General features: G+C 39.8%; 1 protein-coding gene across 9 annotated transcripts in view; it reads left to right on the top strand.

Annotated features, from left to right (window-relative positions):
• Positions 1-25,434, top strand: part of STAG1 (STAG1 cohesin complex component) — a 199,636-nt gene that overhangs the window by 129,517 nt on the left and 44,685 nt on the right. For all 9 annotated transcript variants that reach the window (XM_068954519.1, XM_068954516.1, XM_068954517.1 and 6 more), the window contains 9 exons: positions 4,370-4,468; positions 9,558-9,637; positions 12,113-12,220; positions 14,389-14,503; positions 17,427-17,544; positions 18,576-18,679; positions 21,711-21,803; positions 21,924-22,013; positions 22,202-22,405. In XM_068954519.1, the coding sequence (XP_068810620.1) occupies positions 4,370-4,468; positions 9,558-9,637; positions 12,113-12,220; positions 14,389-14,503; positions 17,427-17,544; positions 18,576-18,679; positions 21,711-21,803; positions 21,924-22,013; positions 22,202-22,405 (1,011 nt within the window). The remainder of the gene's footprint in view (positions 1-4,369; positions 4,469-9,557; positions 9,638-12,112; positions 12,221-14,388; positions 14,504-17,426; positions 17,545-18,575; positions 18,680-21,710; positions 21,804-21,923; positions 22,014-22,201; positions 22,406-25,434) is intronic.

Raw genomic sequence — 25,434 nt, 5'->3', positions numbered from 1 at the left:
AGGTGAATCAAGTATGAAAGGATGAAAAGGGAGAAGGAGAGAGAGAGAGAGAGAGAGATTTGGGGAATAAGAGCAAGTCAAGAAATGCAAAACCATCCAAAAGTGTAAGATCCCATCATTTGTTAATAGAGTGGTTTTCACTGGCAGCGCCTGGAAAGCTTGTCTGCCGGTAGCCAAGTCCCAGGTCATGGTTTTGGTTTGCTTTGACCAGGAGGTAATTTTTGCTAAGATCAGTACTTAGGATATTGAAAAATTGAACGTTGAGGCAATAGTCATAAGGTATTTCCATTTCATGTGAACAAATCGATTACCTGCTTTGGAAGCTTGCTGCTACTAGAAAGAGAGGAGACAGCAGCGCAGGAGATAATGACGAGTTTCGTATTCTGCCTAAGACTTACAAATTAAACCACAGGGAAGACCTAGTTTTTACACTTCTTTGTAGTAGATCCAGTGTAGTCTTTCAGAGGTAGGATACAGAACTTTAGATCTCTAATTTGGAATATTTTTCTATTTTGTATGTTAATCCTGTCCCTTTCCTGGATTTGAGATGATAGGTTTTGTTTTGTTTTGTTTTTACAGGGGATTATGTTCCTATTTAAATATGGGCTTCTAGTTATACCTTTCTCTCCTTTTATGCTTCTTTTTCATTAACATGAATCTGAGAGGATGAATTAAAATTATATGAAACTAATATAATTGTATATAAAACACCTGTTTTAAAAATTTGTTAAATTAGATTGTCCAGTCCTAATTTTCTCCTGCCTCACTCATGCAGGGAACTGTTTCGAAACTATAACGGTGTCTCTAGGCTATCCAGGCAGTCCTCATTCCTAAACCAATGCCTAGCGCCCAAGAAAACGCCTTTTCTTTCTTTGCATACCTCTATGTTGCATGTTGTCTGTTCTGTGAAAAGAATGAACCAAGGGTCCTGTGGAACAGATGGTATTTGAATAGTTAATAGCGATGGCATCCTAACTTAAAAAGATGAAAGAGTTGAACTTGTTTATACAAAAATTGTATAGAAACTGAAATTGTAGTTTTTCCAAGCTTCTGAGTGCTTAACTTTACATAACCTCCTTGGTACATAATTTCCTTGTGTTTTGGAGATGTGGAGAAAACCAAAAACGTATCAGGTGATACGGTGTTCAGTGGGCTCGTGCAGGCAGTGCACGACCGCTTCGTGCTCCTGCCCAGAAGATGTCCTGCCGCAGGTACTTGTGTGCCCCAGAACTTTTTACGTCTGTTTCTCCCTGGCAGCGTAGCTTTTCCTGTTATGAATCGGCTGGTCATCTCACCGTACACCATGCTAGAGCATTAAAATACGGCACACTGAAGCACAGTCATCCCGTGCACGCTCATCCCATGCCCTATGGGGTTGAAGGTATCTAGCAATTTAGGTCAATTTTCTACACAAACGAGAGAAAACAAACACGGAATACAGTCTACGGACATGTGATGTGGCAAAGATCTGAGCAAAATAATTATCTATTGTTAAATCATTGTAAGCAAATAAGTAACACAGTACACTTGGCCACCAAAAAAAGGAATCGGAAAAATGCAAAAAAGAGACGTGAGGTACGAAAGGAGAGAAATGTTGCTGCTGGCTCTCTTGACCACCCACCCAGTTAGAAAATTTTTAAGAATTGTGTTTGTGGGGCTCCAGAAGTAGTCATCTTCCTGGGGTCTAAGGATCAACAAGAACAGGGAAAACGGAGCGTCTGTCATTTAGCAGTATTGATAAATATTTGCTATTTTTATTGCAGGATCTAATTTCAAATTGTAAAAGAAAGCACTAGCAGTTAGATATTACAATACAAGGCAATTTCTCATATTCATGAAAAGAATTTAAATTAACATTAGCACAATAAAAATAAATAATTATCTGAAACCTTTTGGAGGGAAGAGGAATTACAGGAATAACTGGACTAGAGAAAGGCGTGTATAAAACTAATTCCCACCCACTTCCATGCTGGACAGGAAATTCCTGCTGTGTTTTTTTTTTTTTTTTTTTTTTTTACCCCAGAAATGCTTGTGGTGTTAAAGGCTCGGGTTAATGCTCACTTTCTATACTTTGGATGATTCTCACAGTTACTTATCTCATCGGTCTGGTATGTTGATGGTCCTTGGCGCATTTCCGCTCTTTCCATTCTGGGCTTCAGCACAGCGCGCACGGATACACCTTCACTTGTGCCTCCCTCAGGCTCTTGTCCAGGTCACTGCTGTTGACGCTTACCTGTGGGCTTCTGGCACTAATCACCGCTGACTCTATTTTAAAGCCTTCTTAATGGGATTAGCAAGCTGATGCTCTTTTGTTTCTGAGGTGATGAATTCCATTCTTGACCAGCGGTTTAGAAAACAGACTTTTCGCTGTCAGAAAAAGTCCCTCTTTATCATTTGTCTGCCAGGAAAGGGAGTCATTTTCAAGGATGCACCTGTGTCTCCTGGGCCTTTGCTTTCAGCTAGAAGGATCTGCCATGACACTACCTATCTCTCTTCCATCCTTGCTCCCAGAGCCTTGCAGTCATTTGTCTTCTGCCTTGGCTCTGCAGATGAGCAGCAGCAGGCTGCTTTTTTTTTTTTGGTAGCATCTTGGCTTCAGCCTCCTGGTAGGCCATGCAAGTACCCGATGGTCACAAGTGTACTTCCTATCTACCTTGCTTGATTTGCCTACTTATGACCTACGGGCACCCTCAGTAGCATGCCTGAACTCAGCTCTGTGAGACTGCTGATCCATGATGTTGGGTGAAGTCCACAAGAGCCATCAGTGACTGCAAGACCAAGGAGTGCAACCTTATCCTTACAGGCCTCAACTCTTGTTCCTGTTGGCACTGATTTTTTTTTTCTGTCTCTAACCAATTGAGAGTTTGCTTTTTGGGACTACACCACGGGCTGAATAACAAACCATCTGCTCGAGCAGGGCAGTCTTCAATGCAATTGCAACTTGAGACAGCTGTAACTAAACCAGCTACCCCCTCGCTGCTTCTCCGTTGTGCTCATTACATGCCAAAAGTGATACTGATACTGATCCTATGGGGCTAAATAAGTTAAGACCATAAGAGGCTTACATCTTCTGAGGATTAGTGGTGACTTCGTAGATGCTATCCCTTCTGAATGCCACACAGCAGAGCAAGCTCACCGTTTCTGGGGCCTCGACATAGGTGCCCCGGACAAAATAACAAACAGTGCCTCTCTGCAGTTGTACTTGTTTAACGTAGAATACTTCTGTGTGATTGATCACATCCACATAAAGTTTTTCAAGAAACTATTTTTCTGTGCCTTCTGTTTAAAAAAAAAAAAAAAAAAAAAAAAGAAGAAGAAGAAGAAAAAAAATTTTTTTTAAACTTCTGTTTGTAAGTTCCTTCAGGTTCCCTCCTGAGCAGCTTTTTAGATGCCGAGTTGGTTATAGACTAGACAGACTAACAACTCAAGTTCTGTAGGTTTGGAGTTTTTGGAGTTTTATTTATGAAGATCAATCATTTGGGGTTTTTTTTTGTTTTGATCAGCCTAAGGCCTCACACATGGTAGTGCATGTACTTACTTTTATAAAGTACTTTGCCATTGCAGTGAGCTATATGTATTATATTTGAGCAGATTTGCGTTGATAACGTTTTTGCTGCCTACAAATATTTTTGAATGAGAATCGCAGGACTCTGCAGGTGAGGTGTGCCTGAACCCTTGCAGCCAGCCAGATAACGTGCGCGTGCCCAGGGTATCACCAGTGTCCGCTAGGCAACAAACCTTGCTCCGTAGGTACTGCCTAGGGGTGCACGCGTCATATGACGAGAGATGAGCCGCAGAAAATAAATAACTTCAGAGAAGTGAAGCCAGCATGCGTTCCCTCTATCTCATCTTGGGGAAAAAGGAAAGACAGTGGCTCGGAGATGGCGGGGTGAAATGTTTTAGTGGGATGTGTACTGCACAGGCCCAATCATTTTGAACACCTGTACATTGATTTTAAACCCTAGCTGTTGTGCAAAGTTACCTGTAATCACGTTCCTGAAGATAAACAGCTGCACTGTCTTCTCACCAAGTACATTGAGATCATGTGTCTTTATTTTGCATTTACTTAGCACGTTGTTTCTCTAGCTTGCATTGTGGAGTTATTCGAAAAGGAACGAAACAGTAACAGACATTTAACTGATAGCGTTTTAAATTCTTTGTATATGCAAATAGGGAGAAAATTTAACATTTGTTTTGTAGGCAGCTGCATGTGGTTTTTGGTTTTTAGCTGAATTGCAAATTGGCTTTGGTAACTCATTTGCATAAAGTTTTAAATGTACATTAAACAAATTACAAGATTATATTATTTAATATTCATGTGCATTTGATTAGGGTATTATTTCAGCTAATCTTAGTGTGTTTTATTTAGCAAGGTGAAGTGAGGTTGAAGTGTTTGAAAGCTCTTCAGAGTCTATATACCAACAGAGAGTTATTTCCCAAACTGGAGCTGTTCACTAATAGATTCAAGGTAAGAGGAAATATAATTTTTGGAAGGACTACACAAAATATAAGTATCGTCCATCTCATGTTGCGGTCTTTGATCCATGTAAATTGAATGCAAACTCATCTGCTTGTCACTCATCTTGCAACTACAATAGTAAAACTGTATTACTGAATGCTGAGAGTAAGACAAATTCATTTTATAGTTTTTTATCTTGTAAGGATTGTCAGGCTGGGCCAGGATGGTTATTTATCTGTTTGTATTATTGGTGGCTTGTTCGTTATCATTATTCAATCTGCTTGTGCATATTTAATTTTAAAGTTACTGAATTTTAAGGACTTGCGCAGTGACTTGCTTCACACATTCTAAAATATATCTGAAAGCAGCAGCCTGAAAAAGACTGGTTCCTGAGATGCTGTTGAGCTGAATTTGTGTCTGTGTTTGAAGGAAGAGATGCTGTGATCTGCTCCATAGTGCACTGCATTGCCAATGCCTTCCTCCAGAACAGGAGGTTAGATTGCACTTTTAGACAACCCCCCGAGGGTGACTGTCCTGTTCAGGAGGGAGTACTGGACAAATATAGTTTGTTACTTTTGACTAGCACAAACACACTGGCTTTTTGCTTAGTATCTTAATGAAAACGTGGCTGTTAATTCACTTTTTGGCATGACGACTTTATTTCACGTGTGAAGTATCTGGAGAGCTGAGTCTACGTAGAAATGCTGGCGTGGTGCTGTTGGGATGCTCTGCGAAGAAAGCTTTCAGGCACTGTCACCACGTCAGCTGGTGCCTTTTACCATCACTTTTGTGTTTTGGAGAACACGTTAACTGTGGTAAAGACTACCTTCCCAAGGAAATATTAATTTAATTTCTTTAAGTCCTGAATACAGTGCTGATGAAAAATGCTATTTAGAAAGGAGGTGGAGATTTAAATTCTCTACTCATAAATAACTACTGTGTAGCAGACTGAAAAACATCTCACTTGTAGATTTTGTACTGCTTCATTGGTTTCATCTGTCATTGCCATTACTATTAACTCCTTCAGAATAGTTTGATTTAGAAGAAGACAAAATATAGGAAACGTATGATATGCTCTCTATATGTAAATGATTCACAGAAACATGTGAAATGGTTCACAGAAACATTGCCTTTCACCACATCCATTAGAGAGAGGGAGGGAAAATGGAAATTGCTTGAACTTTCTGTCCAAAGCAACAGGTGTATTATAGAAGTTGTGGGATCTCCTCCTTTTGTGGTTTTTAAGGGCAGATTAAATAAATATCTGTCAGGAATGAAGGAGGTACAGTTGACTTTCAAGTAGGAGATGAAGCTAGATTGTTTTCTGAGACCTCTTCGGGGCCTATAGTTTTCTAGTTTTCTAATGTCCGTTTCTGTGGCTATTGCAGCAAAGACAAAATTTTCTCTCGTGGAGGAGCACCAGGCAAACAGGGATGGCAGAATCTTCAGATCTTGGACAACTTCTCCGGTCCCCCCATAAGTCTGGTTTAGTTATCATCTCAGGACAACCGGAAACGCTAGTTACCTCTCTAGAAAAATGAACCCAAAAGCTCTTTGCTGCTTTTTCTTGTTCCTTCTGTGCAGACTTACAGATTTACTTAAACCTGCTGCTCCTCTAATTTGGTTTCTTTCCAAATAGGCCTCTAAAACTTTGATGGTCCCCATATCTGCTTCTGTTTGCCAGAAGATGTGCTGATTGCTTCTCTCGTAACCTCCTATAATTTAATTTGTAGGGGAACACACTCTGCTTGGAGTCTGAATCTTGTTCCATCCCCCAGCAAAACTTTCCAAGACCGTTGGAGGCACTTGGAGAAATGATTGCTCTGTAACGTCTTTTGAAAAACTGCTGGAGCGTGAAACTTCTAAACGCTTCCTCCTGATTTTTTCAGAGTATAGATACATTTATTTATTAAAAGAAGAAAACACCTTAGCCTGTACATTTTCTGTTACTTCTCCTTTTAGAAAGGCACAAAGTGATTTCTGTCTAAAAATTCAGAGAATAGGGAATCCTGTTAGGAATCTTTATCTTTCTTCTATTCCAATAAAAAAAATCTGTTTTTATTACAAAAATCTGTATCATTATGAATTAGAGAAAAGGCAAGTTCAAAGGCTATGTGGTCCTAGACAATATATATGTTTAACATGGTAAAGATTCACCAGTTTGTTTCCAGCCACATTCAAGAGAGCAAAAAGCTGGCTTTGCCCAAATGACTGGACATCGCTTCAGCCGTGCTGGCCCGGAAGCATCTCCACCCTTTGGCATCAGGGTGGAGAAGAAGTTTCAGATTAATATGTTTTGAATCTGTGATGCATTTCTTAAATGTCCTTGGCACCACAGCCCCCCTGCCCCCCCCACCCCCCCAAATAGCCTAACTGCCATTCTCATTTCCATGGCTGCTTATTTGTATTTTGTCACCTGACTTTTATCAGCTTGTGCAGTTCAGCTGTTACTCAGCTCAATCCATTCAAACTGTCAAGAGAAATCTCTCTAGAGATCCCCTACTTGTTTAAAGCATACATTAATTTGATCCAGAATGACCTGTACTGGGATGTTAATATTTTACCACCTTCCGGAGAGCTGTGAAGAGGAACTCGTTATGTCACCCCTCGAAGGGAATGATGTGTGTTCTTCTCCAGCATCTCTGAGTGTGTGAGGATGAGCCACTGCTGATAATGTTTCTAGGAGTAGATGATACTCCAGTAATTAAGCTTAAAAAGGAAAAAAAAAAAAAAAAAAAGGTGTTGTCTGTCAAAGAAGAGACTTTTGTTTTTCATCAAGAAGTCCTGTTGGATACAAACATTAATTGAAGAAATAGGTGATGAATAGATGGGAATAGAAAAGATGGGAATTGGGTCCTCTGCAGTCCATGCCGGAGTCGAGGCACCAGCAAAATTATCTGCAGCCCTGACCCTTTCCAGCTGGAGGCTGCTGTCTCCGTGGCATGAGTGGCAGAAGGAGATACATTTGCTCTTCAGCCAGCTTTGTTCACAGCCTAATTAATATAGTAGCACAAACTGATCTTCATAAACAGTGTGAATTAATATTTTTAAGTTATAAATACAGGCCAAGATGCAAGCACATGTCTTATTCTACTGCTGCGCTGTGGCACAGGAAATTTCTATCAAAGCAGATTGAACAGCTGGGCTTCATGAGTTACTAAACCGCTGAAGTTAAACATTCCAGAGGCGTTAGGTGTTCAGGTCTCATTTTCAAGCATCCTGACTGGTGCTGTCGCACTGAGGTGCTCGCACTGCGACAGAAACGAAAATGTTGCACGTCAGCACTGTCAATTTTAGGCCTGAGACGCGTGATGTTTCTGGCAAAATTCAGAGGAAAGAACAGCCTTATCGGATAAGAGAATATTGTCACATCAGGCAGTTTCCAAGATCGAGGAGGACTCCAAAGGCAGAGGGTTACCTCCTGTTCTGTAGGCAGAAGAGAAGATCCCTTCCACTCCAGGCTTTCTTTGGAGGTTTAAAAGGCGTTTTATACCTGTGTGCTTGCTCATTTGTGTGCAATTTGTTTTCTCTTGTCTTCTGTCAGCTCCCAGGAGTTCCCCATGGTGTCCTGGCATCCAGGATAGACTTTGAGAGGTTGTATGAAATGCTGCTGAAGCTTTAGGAGCAATATCTCTTGCTGTTCTTTTTCCTGATGTTTTCTTCGTTGTTGTTCCTTGGCCAAAATCTTAGGAAAATTGGCAGCAATGGTGTGTCTTCTCCACACACAGAATTTCCTATTTGGAAAGTTACTTCACTGATTGAGTCTCTCCCGGGACTCCTCACAGTCTGTCAGACTATCTAGACAAAACAGTTAGATGCATCAAATTTCCCAGGAATTTACATGGTAACAGAGGTACGTTCAGTCTTAACAACACGGAGTACTCTACAGACCTGTGGTGTTTGAGAGGTAATGCTGGAGACGCCCTGAACGCTTTACATACTTTTCCTAAATTTCAGTGCCGAAATAAGCATCTTGTTGTTTGATGTCTACTGTTAGCCTTTTAATGCCTGAAATAATAGAATAGTAGAAGAGTTAATGCCTAAAATAGTAGAAAAAGGAGTTGGGCACTTTTATTTTGTGTTGCTTTGTTCCTGGTGACTTTTAATGGTGCTTCCTAGAACTTTCTTTATTTCTTTTCCAGTCTCTGACTTCTATTCTTTCACGTCCCAAGATATCATATACTACCTAGTCTATCCTGACGCAGGTCGAGCCACAGAAATCAAATTTTATTTCAGATGGCCTCATTTCTTTTCATTAATTTGATCAGTCAAGCGGAGAATGCCGAGACGTGTTGCATTTTTATGGATGGATAGAATTCCTCTCCAGATAGGGAGGACAATATACATGAATTGCATCTTAGGATGACAGTTAGCAAAATGAAACTAAAAAGAAAGAAATCCTTAGGGGACTTCTGCATAACTACTTAGAAGTTGTAAAATCATTATGTTTGATCGGAGAGCGGTGTACGTGTCTGTACTAGAAAAAGTGTAGGAAAGTATAAAGTCATACCACTGAATTTCCCACTTTCCTGTGGAAAGTCTGTAGGGTAATTCTTGAGACCAGCTTATAACCTTAAGATGTAGCCAGGCATACAAGTCATGATCTTATAGGCAATAACAAGAGTGTACATACATGCGGGCGAGATTTTCTGCATAGTGTTTCTGGACGTGCATACATGCAGCATTCATTGCTCTCAAACTGTTTGTTTTCAGGAGGATGAAATGGGGCCATTTTTGTGCTGTAGTCCAACCCACTTATCTTCCTTTTCAGGAAAGAAGTGTTAAAAGAGACCGGTCCAGAACGGTACTTCACCTCCACAGTCTGCTTGCTTGTTTCCTCCAAAACACACAACTATAAGCAATGTTTCTTTAGTGCCTGTTCCCATTCCTGTGTACTTGTCAGTTGTTCCATGCTGCGTATAGCACAGAGCTCTCATAGATGCGCCTTAAGCGCTTGAACGATACCAAAGGGCCTTCATGTATCTAGTCGAAAGATCTTTCCACCAAGACTATTTGTTTTGTAATCTGCAGAACTCTTCAGCTGATAGCTCTTTGTGGTTTTTTTTTGTTTTGTCACTGTAATAAAATTGCTTTTCAGGATCGCATTGTATCAATGACACTTGATAAGGAATATGATGTCGCTGTGGAAGCCATTCGATTAGTCACGCTAATACTTCAGTGAGTATTTTTCAAAACCTGTATGTTCCCTCTGAAAATTACCTTAGCCAGTGCTATTTAATTGACTTGATTTCTTCGCTTGGGTAATAAGTCCATTTGGTATGAATTTGACTGAACGTGTAATATTATTGTCAGGAAGCTAAAACAAGGTATTTGATTGCATAAAATTCAACAGGCAACATATAAAAACAGTTCATTGAGACTATTAGTTTTAGTGCATCCACTGTTGACTATACATGAGAACGGGGCAAAATGTATTGTCCTTCCCAAAACAGCTGAGTGTGGGTTGCATTTGCTAAAAAACTCTACTGGTAACTGAGTGAAGATCCTGGATGAGAAGATTTGATTAGCTGACAAGACTGAAAAGAGGGTCATTAGCTAGCTGACAAGACTGAAAAGAGGGTCATCTAGCAAATAAGTCAGCAGGAAAACGTTGCCAGCCTCAAGACACGCTTCTGGCTTATGTGGAGGTGGCAGCTGTAGCTTGTGGTTTTAAACTCTGGGCCATGCACTGATGCAGGAGGAGATGTGCTTCCCCGGCACCTTCCCCGAGACAAGGATTCAGGCCACGTGCAATCGTTTCACAGGCCGATTATTTGAACCGACATGTCTTTTTAATGGCACATGGATCTAAATACACTGGGATCCAGCCACAGTAGTCTCATGAGGATGCTGCTGGAGAAGTTCTGCTAAGGCTCTATCATATGTTCTCTAAACCATATGTTAAAGAAAATCTGTTCCACAAACAGATGTGTAGAGTTTCTGCCTCACAGTTTTATACCCAGAGGCTCAACATTGAGGAGCATTTTTGGACACACAGAATTTGGATGAAAGATTAGACTAGCTCTTCCTGTTAATGAAGAAGTCTGACTTCAGCTTTTATTTATCGGTCTTCCTGCTTTACAGATATTAAACTTGGAGTATTAGGAAGAAAGGGAATCTGATATCTACTTTTATATTGCTGATATTTTTAAAGCAAATATAAAAACTGTGATCGTGGAAGAGATGTAGAAAATATCTGCTCCCTGCTCTATTAGCTATGTTTGGGGACACAGTAAGATTTTAGGTGATTTTAGCAATTTGTCCAGTGCCTCTCTTTTTTTTCCCTGACCTGTTTTCTCTTTGGCTGCATAATGATGAAAATCCAGCTAAATACAAGCTGATGCATTTAGGACCAAAAAAACACGGGTCGCAGTTAACAGTACAGGGCAATATTCTGGCAGGTGGGAACCATGGAAAGGTGTTAGGGACAATCATGATGGGGAATGATGACTTCAAAATTATTTGTAGTCTGAAGCCAAAAGATGGATAGATTCCTGTTAAATAAACTTATCTGTTAAATACTGCCTAAAGAAGGAGAGAAGTCGCATTATTTCTGTAGGCACTATTGATGATGTCATTGATGGAATATTATTGTAGTTCCATTACGCATAGCATACTTCAAGAATAATACTGAAAAATAGAAATGATTTCAGAGAACACACACAAAATCTGCTTTAAGCTCAGAAACTGTAGAGGGCCCGACTAGGTAATTTGCCCAAGACAAGGATAAGAGGTGGCTTGCTCTGATCAAGAAATAATTACACAAAATAAACTTTTTAACATCTTAAATCCAGCAGACGGTGGTATAAGATACAATTCCTTGACATTGAAAATCAGACCATGTACCTCTGGGCATTTGTATAAAGTTAGTGCATTAACTACTGTAAGAGTGATGGACAGTTTATGATGTCAGTATTCTCGTAATTCTAAATGCACGTGATTCAGTCCTACAATCATTAGGCATTGATTTTACTGGAGTATCCACAGTGTCAGTTGTGTGTCCCAGAGACATCATATGTGGCATGATCTGGTTTAGTTTTCTGCTGCCCATGTCCAGAGCACTTGTCAGTGCTGTGCGAGAGCAGGACCATCACCTGCAGAGACCCGGACTCCTGAGAATGGAGTAGGACAAGAGACTGAAGGAGAAAAAGGGTTGCCCTGCCCCAGATATTTCAAAACATTTTGTGAATTAAAAGTTTTAAAAGCAAACAGACAGTGCCGCAAAAGTAAGTAAGTTCAAGCAAGCAATAGCATTTTCCTCATGTAATATTCTAGGGTTTTAACTTAATAACGCTTGATGCTAAGTGTTTGGTATCTTTTAGCATCAGTATTGTAGTTAGTGTGATGGTCTAAGTGGTTAAGTGTAAATCTACTTACAAGATTTGTAAGTAACGGTAATATTTTTTCCTTAAAGTTATTATATAGAATGATATAAGTGGGGAGAGGATATCAGACAAACGTTCAGGCTTACAAGCCCTTTAAATGTCTCTTTATTTGGAAACTGAGCCAAAGATCTTTGAAGTCAGCGTTCCTCCATTTAGGATTTTTATGAAGGGAATCGACCTTGTAGCTGTCAAAAGTAAGTTGTGGGAGGTGAGGGAGCGGAAAGGAAGCCTTTGTTTTAGTTCAGGTGTTACTTTCTGACTCTTTCAGTGGAAGTGAAGAAGCTCTGTCGAATGAAGACTGTGAGAATGTTTATCACTTGGTGTATTCAGCGCACCGGCCTGTTGCAGTAGCAGCTGGGGAATTCCTTCACAAAAAGTAAGTTACCTGTTATCCTTGGGATAAGAACAGATGCATGATAGCTTCCTAGTAGTGAGAAGGTCTAAAGGCAAAGAAGCAATAGACCAAAATATCCCAAATTAGCACTATTTCAGGTACTTAATTTGGAACACAGACTTCCTCTCTTGCTTAAATTCAAGCCCTAAATACTTAAAGAAACTAGATTTACATTTTTCTTGCTCCAGGATTCAGATAAACGTTACTGATTTCTCAAGGGCTAAACATAAAAGGTTGCTTATCCCTGTCTGTGCTGAAGTTGTTTTGAATCTTCTCGCTTTGTTGAAATACTGTTGTGATATTTTAAAGCCTATACATCCCTGGCTTGTCTGCCTGATATGCAGTCATCACTTTTAAGAACTTGTAAGTCAGTTTATTTCCAAATTACCAATTTTAAGAATTTTTTTTTCGTTTTAATGAATTGGTTTCTAAACTCTTATCTTCCCTTAAAAACGTGTTACAGTGTGGCTACCTATTTCATGAAACCACTATCCCAGAGGAAACGGGCTAGCTTTTCCGCTGACACGAATCGTACTACATCAGTGACTATCAACAGGGCATTGCCACATCACAATAGTTAATTTTCTAATTTAAGTGTTAGCTAGATAAGAAGTTACAAGTTGAAAGTCTTTAATAATTTTCTTTTCCCCTTTTGAGTTGAGGGATTAAGTTGAGGGATTGGAATTCTTTAATATACCTACAGAGCATTAATATCAGAACGCAGGTCATTTCATGTCAAGATGCAGATGAAAGAAAAAATGACTTTAAAATATCACTTTTCCTTTGTCAATGTTCTTATCGTTTTCCTTGGTTTATTGGTGATTTAGAAGTCCACGGTGGTAATTGTCAGGTTTTGCGAGTGGATTTCCAAAATTCCATCTCTGTGATCAGCCATTGTCTGTTTCTTGGAATTAATTTACAAAATTCATTTACATTTGGTTTCCTATACAAGTTGTAGGAAGTGATTAGATCTTTTTTTAAGAACTGTACACTGAGATACCTCTGTTAATTAACATGTGACAAAATAGTCTGGAAAAGTGGCTGAAAGGTAAATGAATTTCTCCAAAGACAAATCTGTATCCTAGTGAAAAGACAAAACTTTATCCTAGCTTTTCATTGCAATGAGATATTATGCTATATTCTGTAAATATGTCTCTTGAGGTAAATAGTATTGAAGAAAAAGCGTCCCATGCCTACCGCTCATTTTCTCTTGGCTCCTGCCACCACCTAAGAGCTGGTATTCTAGTTTAAGTAAGTTAGAGTCTACCTGAGGCATTTGGGATAGGATTGATCTCAACCTAATACTGTACATTTAAATGCCACTTTCTAAGCGTAAGCTGGTCGTTAGACTCCATAGTTAGCGAAGGAAAGTAGATACTGCGACCACTAACTAAACCCTGGGATGGATATTTAAGATATTTCAGCAGCTGCAGAGGTGCTTATTTCTATACGTGAATCTGTGACTCAATAGATCAGCAGGGGAAAAAAGATGATGTCTGTAACAGAGAAATAAAATATAAAGTTTGTGTGTAACATAAACCGTATCTGAGATCATGTTATGCTATCACATTTGAGTGTTGAGAGCAGTATGGAGTTAGCCAGGGAGCTTGATGGAAAATGGATAATTCACTTGGAGAGGAAAAAAAAAAAAAGCCAAATGTTTGACTGGTAGCTTGCTCTGTCTTTCATGCTGCTACTGGTACCTGAGCTTGGTTGGAATAAATGGGATATGAAATATGTTTATGCCACATCTCAGTCAGCCTGGCCACAGTGAAGGTACAACCTTAGTTCTTATGGCACTGGTGGAATAAGCGTTTCCACCATCATAAAACTTGAAAAATTAAAAATACAAAACTATATAAATCATGCAAATGTATAAAACTGTGCAAACTTCTTCAATGTAAATGTTTTAGAGATTTTTTCCTTGGGTGCAATGCCTCCATGCCTATGAACTTGAAGACTCTGAAGATAAAATCATCTCTTCTGGCGGGATGAATTTGTACCTTTTTTTCCCTTGAAAGAAATAGCTTGGGATATTTTCACTGTATTTTAAGAACAAACCTGCTATAACAAGAATGAATACTCATCGTATTATTGAAGAAATGAGATTTGTTTCAATGAACATGATAGCTCCTTTTGCTTATTTTTAGACTGTTCAGCAGACATGATCCCCAAGCTGAAGAGGCTCTAGCGAAGAGGAGAGGGCGAAATAGTCCAAATGGAAACCTTATTAGAATGTTGGTTCTTTTCTTTCTTGAAAGTGAGGTAACAAAAATTGATTTTTAATTTTTGCATGTTTACTAAAACCTGGAAATTAAGTAGTGATTTATCAACATCAGTAACAGGTTGTCTTTTTCTTTCCTTTTTAAAAATGATTTCAGAAATACTCTATACCCTTTATCCCATCACCTTGTCCATCAAGTGAGTTCAGGACAAAATCTTCTGTATGATTTATTTCGCTCCTATTTGTCCCCAGTGTACTTGATACTGTATTGCTGATAGTATAGCGGCTCCCGGGATTCACTAGTATATAAAAACGTTACTGGTGCTTTCTTTAAGATAATCAACTAAACAGTCTACCTTTGGAGTTACTCTTCATGAAGTAAATATATTTGAACAGAGTCATCTCTGAGATTGGACCGGGTTGCTCAGGGCTTTATCCAGTTGGGTCTTGAAAACTGCCAAGGGTGGAGACTGCAAACATATATATGATGGTATTAAGTGCTGGACCGCCACATCCAGGATAGGATTTTGTGGGACAAATTAATAGAAGTTAACAGACGGGAAAGGAATTACAAATAAACGTATATAAAAATAAATAGAAATTCATTTCAATGTAAAAAGTGTAAAAGACCTGGATCATATAAGGGGCTTAGATATGAACAGGGTAAGCTTATGAACATGACTGTTAGATTGTGCACAGAGATAGCACACGTAAGAAGTTTTTATGGTAGAGGTCTCAACAGTAATTAAGGCTGGGAATGGCAGCTGAATGGAGGAAAACTTGAAAAGAGGGGATAAACTGGCAGGTACAGGATTCTCTGAAGACTGAGGGCAGAAAGGTTTAAAAATAATAAATTCAATTCAGTAATCAGTAAGTGGCCAATGAAGATTGAGAGAAAGGAGTTACATACATGTTTCTATACGAAAGGGAGAGTAACGTGTTTTGTGTAAAAAGCAAAGAGAAAGGTATTACAATCAGAGATTTTAATTGTAACGAAGGCTCGAGCAAGAGACCTGACTGCGAAAATGAAAAGAAACAATATAGAGATGCCAAGAAAGAAGAAGGTTGACGTTTAGGTGCAAGGTTAATGTTTAGTTAATGTTAACGTTTTTGAAACGCCCTAGAAACCTACAAGTAAAGGCAGGTGAAACACCACTACCTGCATGGGCTGTCAATCCGCTATCCAAATGGATTTGCGTTTACAGCTTCATCAAAGATTAGATTGTAGTATTTCATCGTAGTTTCTGGTGAAAATGGAAAGAAATGGTGCTGAAGCTTTGCTAGTTGGTGTGATCACTCCGTGGCAAGTCTTAAAGTGAGAAGACCAAACGGCCATAGGCAGGGCCTTAGATGTGCCCGTAGCAGTTGGGGGATGAGAAGGGCAGCCTGTCCTAAGAGCTTGATTCACAGCCCGACGGGAAAACGCGCTCTGAAGATGGATCATAAGCAGATGTGCTTATTTGCCTACTTCCTTAGGGCAGATGTGTGAATTGCCACATCTTTGGACCTCTCTGTCACAGCTGCTATTTATATATATTGTATTCCCAGCTAGCAGCTAGATCTGTTGATGTCGGAGCTGTGCTGAACTGTCATGCCCAGTATCCTTCGTGCCTTGAATCTGAGTGCGTGTGTGGTTGGGAGTTACCTAGAATGAATCTTGTCCATCATCCAGAGGAGAGAACTGGTGAAGAAACTCCACTTTGGTCCCAAAGCCACGACCAGCAAAGTGCTTGGCTGCATAAACCGCAGGCTGCTCCCTGCGAGCGCTTCTCCCTCAGGGCTAGCTTTTTGCTATTGCTATCTTTGAGAGAGCGATTACAAGCAAAGGTGACTATTACGACTCCAGCTGTAATAAGACTTAGGGAATTGGGAGACCGCACCTGCAGAGGACTAGATGACGTAAGCACGGACATCTGAGAGTGTGCATTTGGAAGGAGATATAGTTAACCCTGCGACAAGCATCGGAAAGCTCTGTGACACACGACAGTTTCCCCAAGGGCTGTCAGAAATAGAAAGTAGATACATGTCCTGATACCACCTTCCTTAAGCTCTTAGATGTTTTCCTATTTAGGAGTCAGTCCCATGTCCGGCAAGTGAGTCAGCTCTGCATATGGTGCTTGTTGTGTTTTGAAAGTGACTAAAGATCGGTTTCTAAATCAGTAGAAGCCTATGGATTGTTTTTCTCGCTTTATAACAGTTGTGTTACTTCACATAAAGAACATTTTTTTTGCAATTAAAAACAAATTAGTATCAATTCTTCACCCACTGAAAGCGCTAGGATTTCTGCTACTGTTTTGAGAGACCAGAATTAGGACAATATCCAGCATTTTTGAATCTCTATCCACTGTATAGACAGATCACAAAGCTATACTTAGTGACAAATTTGGATCATTACATGATTGTTTCGAAACATAAATGTACGTAAACCTAACAAAAACTTTATAGTATTTTATTTTGTAATTACCATGTTCCAAAAAAATATGAATGTTCTGGCTCAATTTTCCATGTATTCTTGTTTGAAACATGTCGATAAAAGCTGCCCAGCGTGTTTTCCTTTTTCAGAAGTATAGGTGTAATAGGAACACCGTTAGACAAATTTTCATTTTGTTACTGTCTGTCAAGTTCAAGCTAAAGCTGAATATTGTACTAAAATGAACAAGTATTTCCATATCTGTGTTATGCACCATTATTAAAAGCTATTTGAAGGAAAAATAAATACCTGTTCAGTAAGAATATGTTATAGCTTCCCCTTATTCTCATGTCCCACAATCTCTCCCTCCCCCCCCCCTTTTTTTTTTTTTTTGGAAAGAAGACTTTCCAAAGTTTGTTACAAACTTCATTTTCTATCCAACTGTTGCAAGAGTCCGTGCCTATGGACGCTGTCCATTCCCAAATGATTGTGAGGGTTGAAGAACCAGTGCTTGTACCACAACACTTTACTGATGGTTGCTTTGTAATTTCTAGTTGCATGAACATGCAGCTTATTTGGTGGACAGTTTGTGGGAGAGCTCTCAAGAACTGCTGAAAGACTGGGAATGTATGACAGAATTGCTCTTGGAGGAACCAGTCCAAGGAGAAGAAGGTATTTGTTTAAACTCTGTACTTTATTGATATCACACAGTATTTTTAATTATTCCTTAAAATGTTTGTTCCACTTTGGGGCATAGAGGTGTTTATGTTGTGGTATGTTTAGCAAGCATATTTGAAGAATTGTAGGTAATGCAGATTTTAGCTTAATCCTTTTTTAATGGATTCACTTCAGAAAGAATGTAGTTAGCAGTTTAATATTAAATTTTTCATCTTGTGATGTCTGCTCTAGTGCAGTTGCTTGAAATTAAAGGCTGTGACTTTTGTCTTCTTGTCTGGATGCTTAAAGGACTAGTATATACATGAATACTTCAATAAATTAGATAATAGAATTTTGAAACAAACCTTCAGGATTTTCCTGCTTCAGGGACCTTCACAGTGGTTATGCAGTTGAAAAGCTGATGTACTCTTACTGCGTCTTAGCATGATGTGCCGATGGTCTCAGTGTTTCAACATCTGACCTTCTAGTATCCACCTTTCATGATTGTGGTCCTTTATTTCTATGGCAAGTTCCTTAGGAAAGCAGGTGGCATTTTGTGTTTTTCTCTTTGTGTGTAGCCTATTATATATTATTGGCCCTCTAGATGTGACCAGAAGTATTTCCCAAAGAACAATAATAATGGGGTGCATGATTGGGAAAATATTTTGTAAGGAAGTGCCAGTGAACAGTCAGTCCCTCTCTGTCCTCCATGCCACTCATTATTTTGTAGATCTTTGTTACTTTCCCCCTCAATCATCATGTTTCCAGACTGAGAGGTTCCAACCTATTTAGTTACTTCCACAACATCACTCCAGACATTTGATCAGCTTTGCTGCCCTGCTCTGAACTTGTTTTCAGTTCTACCATGTCCAGTTTGAGGTGATGTAACGGTAATTCAAAGAGCGAGCAAGCAAGCTGTGATTTTATACACCAGCCAAATTGATGTTTTTCGTTTTGTTCTCTCTTCCCACTATTTTAAAGCTGCATTCACCGATGGTGTGTACATAGCATCAAAACTGATGTTACCTTTTCTTTTCCTTCCATAGCAATGTCCGACCGACAGGAGAGTGCTCTTATTGAGTTGATGGTGTGTACAATCCGGCAAGCTGCTGAAGCACATCCTCCAGTAGGCAGAGGCACTGGAAAAAGAGTAAGTTATATTGCAATAGGTGGTTCAGACCTGTGTGTGTTACTATTAGCAACAAAAAATATTTGTCTACAGTGCCACATGGTGACACCTTTAAATGGGATTTTTATAATTGAGTTTTCCTGTTTGATATAAAAATTTTTGAAGAAAAGTAATATAAATTATATTTCTAGACATGTTTGAATTTTTTGTTTCATTTTGGTTTTTGCATTGCTGTGTTGACTAATATGAATTTACAGCCTAAAAAGTCTTTTTTTTGTTTTGTTTTGTTTTTTACAACTTTTAGATTTTCTTTTTATCATACCCCTGTCTTAGGCTTGGAGTCTACCAGCATCTACAGCCCACACTGCTCATCTAGATTAGAAGTGAGAGAGTAGAGCTCAGGAGCAGAATAAGATTGCCTCTGATTGTCTTCCATTAAAAGGAATATGCTTCTAAAACGGAGGTGATATTTGCAGAAGAAGCCACCAGTAGGCTCATCATGAGAGCAGTTAAGCGTTGGAACAGAGGCACAGGGAGGTGGTGCAGTTTCTGTCCTTGGAGGCTTTCAAGACCTGACTGGGCAAAGCCCCGAGCACCCTGGTGTGACCCCGGAGCTGCCTCTGCTTTGAACAGGAGATGGGACTGGGACCTTCTGAGGTCCCTTCCCACCTGAATGATTCTGTGATTTTATGTATCCATCCTTTTCGGCCTTTTCCCCTGGGTACCATAAACATCCCAGAATTTGACATACTGGCCAAATTGCGGTTTGGGTGCTAAATCTTTTATTTATTATTATATAGTGACTGTTCAGAGACCTACATCAATTTTCGGTTTCATTCCTAAGCCTGGGCATGGACTTCTAAGGATTGCATTGTAAGTCATTTGGATGACATGAGGTCGGGGTGATCAACAGGCTTTCATTTATATTCTCCATAAATACGGTGTCCAGGTTTCAAAAGTCTTGGCTTTGCAGACAGATTTCCCTGATTTTTGGTAGTGCCCCTCTTTTCTATAGGTTAGACTAAAATTAAATAAAGCTATATGAACATTTGGTATTTTTGTTAGATTCAGTTCCGAATGATCATAAGTAGATTATTACAGAATGCCACAGGCTTATTTCAAAGGAAATTTAGAGACAGACTTACCATTCTTTATTGCTAAACTAGAACAGTTACTTAGCTTCTTAATTTTTATGGACCGAAAGCATATTAGCCTTATGCCCAGAAACAGCACCCTGGGAAAAGCTCCAAGAAAACATGCTTCAGTTAAACATCAGTTTAAACATGCTTTTTATACTTTACCTTGTAAATGCATATTCTAAGAAATTCCTGATTAATTAAAACATTGAGGGGGGGACAATCTACAAAAGTACTTGCTGCAATTTACATGAGCACTTCTTTTCCTGGGTTCCCAGCTCTGTATTATCAGTACAACTTAACCTTGTGTTTTGTCTCTACCTCCATCCATTCTGGCAGACAAAGCAAACATTTAACAAAAACTTTGTGTTTGTATTTTCTGACTGGAGCACCAAATAATATCACTATTGGCTTTCTGAGTAATCTTTCTGTCTCAGGAGATCTACAGTTCAGATCGCTTAGGTTCAACACATTTCTTAATTCTTAGCTTTCTATGTGTTTCTTTGAAGCTACAGAAAACACATCAGTAAAATAAACTTCACCTTCTGAAGGGTGACCGAAAGAGCATCGAGATCGTCCTAGGGAGCCAGCTTGCTTAATAGCACCATTGCCTCGTAATATTTAGTCACCCAACTATGGCTAGGTCGTGAGGAGGTGGGGGCCTGGCGTGACCACTCCCCTGATGCCCCTTCTGGTGCGCTGGTTGCTTCTGCTGCCGCTGGTGGTGCTGGGTTGTGAGCTGGTCCAAGACTTGCAGGTGCTGCTGTGGTGTCCAGCCGTCTGCCGTATGCTGTGGCAGTGGCTTCTTATCTCTGGTGACAAATCTCTAGCTGTTCCCCTCCACTTGCACTGTTGTTTTGGATCCCTGCTGGCACAACAGGCTACCTGTCATCCAATCACATAGGTGTGCGCCTCAGTTTCTTTGTGATTTTGTTTCCAGCTGTTCATCCTCACCTAGAGAGAGATGTAGGTACGACCTTTAGCTTTTGCTTGTTTTCAGTTAGGTGATGAATTCTGGGGTGGTGGCGGCAGGGATCTCTGACTTGTCAGTAGAGGTTTGTCGTGTTCTTATGATCTCACTAGCATCTTCTCTGAGCTGAAATGGAAACAGATTTCTAATTGTGCCCTCCCTTTCTTGCAAAATAGTTTCTCCTCTGACTTGAGATTGTAACCCTTATTGTACAGTCTAGCAGCTTTGCTCTACGCAAATGTTTAGCTAACTTGGAATATTCTGTTATCCTTATTTGCTTTCAGAAGTATTCTTCATGACTGTTCTACCTTTTTGAGGCCAAGAAGCCAGCACTAAGCTTTTACAGAGCATGCTAGTTTGATTATTATCCATCTTTTCACCGTTTCAAGGTGGTTTTGCTGTGACAGCTTTTGCAGCTTCAATATATCTGTCATTACAAATTGAAAATGAGTTCTGTGAGCTTGAATGTATGTTCTCACTGAGAATTACCTTCCAGTTTAGAGATGAGGCCATGAATCTGCTAATGAAAAATCACTGCTACAGTGTGGGTTGGTTTGGGTTTTCTTAATTATACTTCAGCTCACCCTGATGTCTTACATTAACGCTACATCTAACGTGTGAAAGCCAGAGCTCAATTCATTTGAAAGTAATAGCAAACCTTCCACTCACTTGGGTTATATTTGAATTTCAATCCTAAAAAAAAAAGTTGATGTGTAGAGACGATACCGTGCTGGATGAAATGACATTTTCCTTTTCAAGCTTCTTAGGACACATCATCCTCCCATGTAATCACTCTTCAATCCACGTTTTAGGGTTTTTTGCTTCTATTTTGATTTTTTTTAAATATACTTGCATGGGTTTTTGTTTGTAATAGAAACTTTAGAAAGATTAGTGACTGCTATATTCAGAAACTTTATTCACTGTAGTAATTTTTAATTGCTTGCAGGTCTTAACGGCAAAAGAAAGAAAAACTCAGATAGATGACAGAAATAAATTGACTGAGCATTTCATTATTGCACTTCCTATGTTGCTATCAAAGGTACATTTTTCTACAGCATAAATTGTTTACTGGTTTTTACAATCATCTTTAAACTTTTTCATTCTGAGGTATAGATTTTTAGTATTACTTCACTTTTTGTTTTGTTTCAATGACGTCTAGTATTCCGCTGATGCAGAGAAGGTTGCAAATCTCCTGCAAATACCTCAGTATTTTGATCTGGAGATCTACAGCACAGGCAGAATGGAAAAGGTATGGTATATCGGGCAAGAACTCTCCCTGTTTTCAAGTGTCTGATTACCAGTGTAGTCACATAGTACGGTGCCTGCATTCTGAATATTAGTAATCTTACCGTGATTTGGTGTATTTTTTGCCTGAGTGTTGTTTTGAGTTTCATTGTTCAGGTAATGTGAAAGCTGAACTTCTTTTCTGATCTACAGCATCTGGATGCCTTACTGAAACAGATTAAGTTTGTTGTGGAAAAGCATGTGGAATCAGATGTTCTCGAAGCCTGCAGCAAAACCTACAGCATCCTCTGCAGTGAAGAATATACCATCCAGAACAGAGTGGACATAGCCCACAGCCAACTTATTGATGAATTTGTGGATCGATTCAACCATTCTGTAGAGGATCTGCTGCAGGAGGTTTGTTTTCTTAAAATGAATTTAGATTATGTAAAATAGACTATGGTAGACCACAGAAAAACATTCTTACTGCATCATGAAATTATCCATGTGACGACTTAGTGCAGCAACAACTATTTCCTAATTATTTGCAGCTATTTCTCCATGTAGAAAATCCCCTAGCCTAGCCATTAAGCCTGCAAAGCATTGATGCTGCAAAACAAAGACCACAGCACCATCCTGCTTCTGCAAATTTAGTGTAGTAGTTAGACGGTTCACATAGGAAATGAAATGGATGAATGGGTGAAAGCTGGTGAAAAATGTAGAGAAAGATGAATTTGCATTAATGCTGGTGGTGATTCTAGTAGTCCCAAATGGATATATGCTGGAAGCAGAATCAAGACTGGGTTATGTCTTGAATGGAAGAGAAGATTCAGTAAAACGTTTGTAATTGTTTACTGAGAGAGTTCTGGAAAGAGGCAAATAAAGATATAGGTCTGAAACCTGGGGGTATCTGGGATTTACTTTCAAGAATTTATCCTTTAAAATGCATAAGAGACAGAATACATTAAATGAGGACAGAAACTACTGAATTTCTTCTTGCTTTATGTAAATTTTTTTAGCACTATTTAACTTGTTTAATTCTCATGCTTTTTAAGCATAACTTAGCAGCTGCATAGGTCTTTTTCTTCACTTCCTATAGTTTCATCATGCGCGGGCACATGCACTTAATTTTTGATGCCCATGTATAGGAAGTTAAGCCACAGTCTATATTTTATACTTGAATATCAAAGAAAAGAAGCTTTTCTCTATCTTTAAGTAATATGCCACATACATACATACTATATGTATGCCTTGTTAATTTAGAGTAAGTAAATACTTAGCGCACCACTATATGATCTTTAGTAGAACATACTCACTTTACTGTCTACCTGTCTGCCATTTCGCCTGTAGCTTTTCAGTAACTTCTGCGCACAACCTGAAAAGTGACATTCCAAAATGTATGCTTCATCCCTGCCCGTCTGTGGCAAGTGCATCTTTTCAACTAGTGCTACATCACGTATCTTAGCTGTCTGGGAGAAGTTTGTATTCGTATTGTTTTAATAGCCCTAGATTCTTTGCAGTTCCTCGCGTCTGGCCAACAGGAGCAACAGCTCTGAGAAGAAAACCTTGGGGAATCTATTGCTGACTTGGGTAGCAAAAAGGGCCAAAGTTGGACTGCCAACCCAAAGACCCAATTCAGAAGGAGCCAAGTTTTCCATACAGATGCCCAGGAAGTGATTACTGCAAATAATGATCTTCACCATTTCCACTAGTACCCGCTCACAGCGGTTTTAGAGCTCTGGTGAGGTCCACGCGTTTTTGCTGTCATTGCATCCGAGACTCGTTCTGGCTCCTTATACAGAGACAAGGGACAAGGCTCCTCTGAGGCTCCTTCTCCAGACCTATGTCTTGGAGACTCTTAAGTTCAGCGTCTGTTTTCACAACCAAACTCAGACCAGCACAAAGCATATCATTCATACTGTCTTGCCCGGCAATTAAAGAGAGTGCTTATGGCCTATGTTTTTTTCCAAGAATCAGACCCAGAAGAAAGCAGAATCTTAATTCTTTGCACTGACTTGCCATCTTTGTTATACTCATTGTCTTAGGATATTATGAGGATGCCTCCTTTGAGCTTTTTCCCCTAATTTTTTCTCTGAACTCCTGCAAAGCAAGTGCTGTATTTGTTCTCTCTAGAGACTCACCAATTTAACAGAGTTGCTGGGACACCCACAAATAATGTTTCCGACCACAATCCCAGATTCAGTTAACTACTGCAGGAACGCTTAAAACTCCTGTGGCTGTATAGCAGGTGTCGTTTCTCTGATTTACCCATTCTTTTCTACACGGCAGCTTTGAAGAGGAGCCCAGAGACAAGAACCAGCCCTCTAGCTCTGCTGCCTCCTTTTCTGTCATCCCTTCTGTCAATACCCTTTTGGAAACCAGCAGTCCCATTAGTGTTGAGTTTGGTTTCCTGTAGCATCAGTCATCTTGTTCTTGGATTTTCTGATTTGAGGATATCCAGTCCTAGTTTCACCTCTGCCACCTTGCAATCCCTGTCTATACCGTATTCAGCAGCCTTTCTCAGGGAGTCCTCACCAGCAGGAATTATGGTCTCTGGGGCACAAGGAGCCACTTTCCAGCCACTACAAGCAGTAAAGACGAAAGGAGACTGGGAATCTGCCTCTCTTCCACCCCCAGCCCATATTTCAGTTCAGTTATGCCAGTTTATGCATTTAGGATCAGTTGTGTTTTAGACTATGGATACATGAATGTTGAGAGAATCCAGAAAATGCACTCTGTGCTTTAGGTGCGCTGTACAGGCCTGCAGCACTGTCCTCTCCCTTCTGACGCTGCTCTGACCTCGCCTCTACGCGAGGGGAATCAGGAGAGAGTAGTGGGATCCCAGGATTCATAAATCACTTCCATCTACTCTCCCCAGGAGAAATGCACTCGAGGAGAAAGCTTTTTCCTGCAGTTTTCCTTTTATAACTTAGAACTGCTGTTGAGTCGGTAAGCCTATGACGGCTTATTCCCACTCCATTTCCCTTCCCTTCTCTTTGCAGGCTGCTTCTCTCTGTGCAGCCCTCAAGCAAGAGAAGCCCTCAAGGAGGCACTAAGATGACTGGACAAAGACTGATCTGATGAAGGAGCGGGGGCCAGTGGTAGCAAATACTTCTGCTGCAGCCCCTTCCTTCAGCCAGCTTTGGGGAGGGGTAGAGAAATGTGAGCAAGGGCTTAAGATCTTTGTGTGTATTCGCTTGGGGACCTGCATGAGAGATGGATGAGGATTTGAGAGAGAAGCCGTGACTGGGAGTCCTATGAGAAATGAAGAATTAAGAGCTTTAGCGCCGTAAGGAGTAGGGAGGGCAGAGGTCAGACGTATGACAAGGAGAAGGATGGGGAGACGAAAATAAGAAAAAAATGTGAGATAGCAAGGAATTTAAAATTTGGCCTTTCTCATTTTCTTTACTGGATGATGCTTTGTGGAACAATTAATTTTATTAAGT

Source organism: Struthio camelus, chromosome 9 (genome assembly GCF_040807025.1).
Source record: "Struthio camelus isolate bStrCam1 chromosome 9, bStrCam1.hap1, whole genome shotgun sequence".
Lineage (NCBI taxonomy): Eukaryota > Metazoa > Chordata > Aves > Struthioniformes > Struthionidae > Struthio > Struthio camelus.
Note: the sequence above shows the minus strand (reverse complement) of the source record. Positions and strands in the feature narration are given on the sequence as shown.